We start from the raw sequence: 5,187 nt of genomic DNA on the forward strand, positions 1-5,187 counted from the left end.
CCAGCCCCGCATTTATGCGCGCAGAAACACTCTGACCTTCTGAATTCAGAATGTGAGCGAGTTGCGTGGTCTAAATCCACAAATTCTTCAGGCTGCAAGCCATATACGTGCATACACGTATAATTTATTCTATACTCGTGTAATTCATGGTCACTTCATTTGAAATACATGCATAGTTATTTTATTGAAGCATTCCGTACAGGTTACTTATTTTGCGTCCCCTCCATTGGCATGGAAAAAAAAAAGCTGTACCCACTTAAAAAAAAGAAAAAAAAAAAGAGTCTCGCGCTTGGCGCGGTGTATCTGGAGACGTGCGCATGCACGCGGCAGGTATAAAAACAGCGGTAGTAGTTCCGTGCGGCTCAGAGAGAGAGAGAGAGAGCGAGGAGCCAACGCGAGTGGGAGAAGAGGCACGGACGCAGCAGAGGGACGAGGAGGCCAGAAACTGGCAAAAAAAAAAAGTAAAACGTCAGGCAAGCAAATGGATAAGGAGAAGAATGGGGAACTGCTTTTTCTGTCCTCCCGATATTGACACATCTAGCTAATAGATACTTTTTTCTTTTTTTTCCACCCTCAAGAGAGAAATAAAAAAGAGAAGCGCTCTGAGAGACGGCAGGAGGAATGAGGTGTGGGGAGTGAATGAGGAGGGGCAGAAGCATGCCGAAGAACAGCAGCGGCGGCGGCGGCGGCGCTCTCCCGCTGGAGCTGGGCGCTTGCGGGCTGGCGCCGGACGAGGGCGCGGCGGGGCTGCCCAATCAGACGGAGGGGGAGCTGGGCAACCTGTCCCTGCGCTGCTGGCTGCAGCTCCTGTCGCGGGAGTCCAGCCTGGATCTCCACGGCGACGGCGCCAGCGTGGCCGTGCGCACGGTCATCGCGCTGGTCTACTCGGTGGTGTGCGTGCTGGGGCTGCTGGGTAACCTGCTGGCGCTCTGCCTGCTGCGCTCGCGCCACCGGCGCAAGCAGTCCACCGTCACCGGCCTGGTGATGGGCCTGGCGCTCACCGACCTGCAGTTCGTGCTGACGCTGCCCTTCTGGGCCGTGGACACGGCGCTGGACTTCCGCTGGCCCTTCGGCCGCGTCATGTGCAAGATCGTCGGCACCGTCACCGCCATGAACATGTACGCCAGCGTCTTCTTCCTCACCGCCATGAGCGTGGCGCGCTACTGCGCCCTGGCGTCGGCGCTGCGCATGCCCAGCCCCCGCCGGGCCGCCGCCCGGGCCAAGTGGGCGAGCGTGGGCATCTGGGGCGCGGCGCTGGCCGCCGCCCTGCCGCACGCCGCCTACTCCACCACCGCCCGGCTGTCGGACGAGGAGCTGTGCCTGGTGCGCTTCCCGGACTCGGGCCGCTGGGACCCGCAGCTGCTGCTGGGCCTGTACCAGACGCAGAAGGTGCTGCTGGGCTTCGTGGCGCCGCTGGCCGTCATCTGCGTCTGCTACCTGCTGCTGCTGCGCTTCGTGCTGCGCCGCCGCGGCGAGCCGGGCTGCCACCGGCGCCGCTCCAAGGTGACCCGGTCGGTGACGGTGGTAGTGCTGGCGTTCTTCCTGTGCTGGCTGCCCAACCAGGCGCTCACGCTGTGGGGCGTGCTGATCAAGTTCGACCTGGTGCCGTTCAGCGACGCCTTCTACGTGGCGCAGGCCTACGCCTTCCCGCTGTCCGTCTGCCTGGCGCACACCAACAGCTGCCTCAACCCCGTGCTCTACTGCCTGGTGCGGCAGGAGTTCCGCGCGGGGCTCAAGGAGATGCTGCTGCGGGCCACGCCCTCCTTCCGGCACCTGGCCAACCTGGCGGCCCGCAGGAAGGACAAGGCCGAGCCAGCGCCCGTGCTGGTGCTCACCTAGAGAGAGAGGTGGCGGCGTTCGCCACGGCAACCTGCCCGTCCCCCATCCCCTGCTCCTCCCCCCCCCCTCGGAGCAGCGAACACAAGGCAGGATATTTCTGAGAAATATTATTTCCTGGAACCGTTTAGAAGTTGATTGACAGCGACTCATTGTTGATGGCAAAAGCTCACTGGGGCATCAATTCACCCAATTCCCTTGCTTCCATTGAAAAGAAAATAAACTGTTTTGTGGCAAATCTGACATATGGTTTATCTGCTTGTCTGAGCACCATAAATCATTTTACTATTTTATTTATGAATTTATTTTTTGGTCACAATTCGGAAGTAACGGAAGAGGTAGGCTACAGTAGTTACCGGCTCAAGTCGTTTGAGCTGTATTTCAATATTAACTCACGGGATAACGAACCATAAGCAGAGCTAAGACTAGCCCTCTCGGTTTAAGGTGCGCGTCTTTCACCGTCATTTTTAATATTTTTTTTGTCTTTGCATTAGCAACGTCGCGTGAATTAGGTCTGGTGACTCAAGTCTGAATAAGTCGCACGACTCATCTGAAAATACGGAAGGAAATATATAAATAGGGGCGGGGGGCATTTTAATGAACGCTTACAAATAAATAGCTTAGTGGCGTCGCTCTTATTTAGGAATATTGATAAATAAAATGGCCACGGTCGAACTGAACTGTACCTGTTGATTGTTTTAACAGTCAGATAGTGGTAGAATGCCACAAAACCGTGTCTTCGCAGTCAGACAATTTACTCCGTCAAATGTTGCTGAAGTCTTTTTACGCTGCTGTTAACTCGACAGTAAAGACGGTACGGGGAAGGTCTTCCCAAATGTAATTCCTAACTTCGACTGCTGCGGTTTGCATGGATTTAACAAGGGAAATGCATCATCTGAAACGACAGAATTTGCACGGTTAAACGCTACAGCAAGAATCAGGTCTAAACTTTTTTAAACTGGTGGCTCATTTGTTTGAGCAACTGGGTTCTTGTCACAATTTGTTTACACTTCTGTCATCACTACCGTGGACAGCTCGCGGCTGGCTGTCAGGCGAACTGGAAGTGTACTTGGGGTATTTCCTTTGCTATTAACAACTCCAGAGAAGCGCCGACGAAAAAGGCTGTAAAATCGGGATTCTCGCGGTTCGCACTGTATTTAAAAACTTACTATATTCAATATGTCCAAAATACGACTGTTTGTTCTCTGATACTCTGGACGCTTTGAAATATCAGTGGTAAAAAAAAACAACACCGGTCTTGGTCTTGGTGTCGTACTGATACAGGGAAAAAAAGCAGTCAGATTAACTAACAGGAGAATACCTCACGGACAGCGGAAAAAACAACACTTCCGGGGAAACCAACAAGCCAACAAGTCTGCAAATTAAGTTTCTAAATTTAGCGCGCAGTTAGAACTTGAAAGAGACATTGTAAGGGATGCCAAACATTATTAGCGCTGACGCGTGACGTTGTCTCCATGTAATTTGTCGTATATCTACACACAGTACAAAACAATTCGGAATTATACGAAATAATATTTCTTGCAAAGCGTTTCTTCGTTTTTCCTTTTTGAAGATGCCTAGAAGGTAGTGAGCTTTCGTGGGCAGCTGCCCATGTTACTCAGGGAGGGACATTGCCCTTACGAGGATTTACTAGCGTTTAAATTCCCTGTGATTTCTTTTTTTCTGTTTTCTTTCCCTGGAGGGTTGAAAGTAGTCAGGTTTAACGCTGTGTTTTGAGCCGTTTTCCAGTGTTCCAACAAACAGTGCGATACTTTATATCAAACACAACCGATCGCACGGAAACTCCACAATGATATGAAGCCTTATGCGTCTATAACGTTCCCTCGTTTCTTTATCCGTCTGTAACGTTTCCTTTATCCGTCTATAATGTCCCCTTGTTTCCTTTGCCCGTCTATAACATGTTCCCGACCCTCTCGTTTGTATTTGTATTTTTTATGTACTTAAGTCAATTCAAATGAAAAGCGGGTGTCGCAATTCACCGAACATTAGTGCGTCCTCTTCCAGTCCGGTGCAGAAGCCCGTAAATCAGAGCCCTGTGCTCCCATGTTGGATTACTGGCAAGGATTTCCTGTTTATGTAATAATTATGTAAATTATGTAATAAAGATTAAAATTATTGGAAGTACACAGAATACAATCTCTGTGTTGTTTATGTCTGAAGCCTCAAGTTATTTTTTCAGGAACATTTGACCTTGGAAACAGCTGACCTGTATCCTCTAGAGGTCGCTGTTGGGACTCCAATTGCCGTAATTTGTGTTAATCAGTCAAATGGATACAAATAATTGTACAGTTAAACTTAGAAGGGTACAGGGTGGTATGGCTGCTTAGCTTCAGCAGTTAGCTATTAGAAGGGTACAGGGTGGTATAGCTGCTTAGCTTCAGCAGTTAGCCATGAGAAGGGTACAGGGTGGTATGGCTGCTTAGCTTCAGCAGTTAGCCATGAAAAGGGTACAGGGTGGTATGGCTGCTTAGCTTCAGCAAGTTAGCCATGAAAATGGAGTACAGGAGATTTGCTGTTTGTTAGCTTCAGGAAGTTGACCATGAAAAGGGTACAGGGTGGTATGGCTGCTTAGCTTCAGCAGTTAGCCATGAGAAGGGTACAGGGTGGTATGAATGCTTAGCTTCAGCAGTTAGCCATGAGAAGAGTACAGAGTGGTATGGCTGCTTAGCTTCAGCAGTTAGCCATGAGAAGGGTACAGAGTGGTATGGCTGCTTAGCTTCAGCAGTTAGCCATGAGAAGGGTACATGGTGATATGGCTGCTTAGCTTCAGCAGTTAGATCTATTTATTTGTACATAAATACGTAAATGAAAGCAAATGCTGCAATAAATCAAATTAACATTAAGAGCACATACAGTACCTCTCTAATCTGACAGTGCACAACTGAAAAGAGGCTACAGGCGACCTTTGCTAGCATGAGGATGAGAGTCATCAATAAGGTGCCAACGCAATGGCAGTCTATCGCAACGTTAAAAAAAAAATTTTAAGTCGATTCTCTCCACCTCTTATTTTCTCGTGAGCGCTCTGGGACTTGTCTTCAGTCCCTGTGATTTAGGACTCTTCCTCTCCACGCTCGCAGACGACGCATTTATCACGTCCGGGTTTCGGTCTCCGAGGACGGCGGTGGAAAGCGGCGTCGTCCGTCAAAGTCTCCCGGTAACGGGCCGAGAAACAAAATGGCCCCCCCAACTCTCCCTCGGCCCGGGGTTAAACAAGGCCGACCCCCCCCCCCCCCCCCACAGCTCAGCACCCTCCGACGAGTTTTTGGGGAAATGCTACTGTAACAGGCAGAACTTGATTAAATTCAATTAATTAACTAATTTATTTTAAAA

The 5,187-nt window shown here is 50.1% G+C and overlaps 1 protein-coding gene across 1 annotated transcript; it reads left to right on the forward strand.

Moving 5' to 3' along the window:
* The first annotated feature begins 302 nt into the window (after positions 1 to 302).
* On the forward strand, positions 303 to 4,308 carry LOC135251289 (relaxin-3 receptor 1-like). Its single transcript, XM_064328599.1, has one exon. It carries the CDS (start codon positions 640 to 642, stop codon positions 1,837 to 1,839), a length of 1,200 nt encoding a protein of 399 aa, XP_064184669.1. The 5' UTR covers positions 303 to 639; the 3' UTR covers positions 1,840 to 4,308.
* Positions 4,309 to 5,187: the final 879 nt, after the last annotated feature.

Source organism: Anguilla rostrata, chromosome 3 (genome assembly GCF_018555375.3).
Source record: "Anguilla rostrata isolate EN2019 chromosome 3, ASM1855537v3, whole genome shotgun sequence".
Taxonomy (NCBI): Eukaryota; Metazoa; Chordata; class Actinopteri; order Anguilliformes; family Anguillidae; genus Anguilla; species Anguilla rostrata.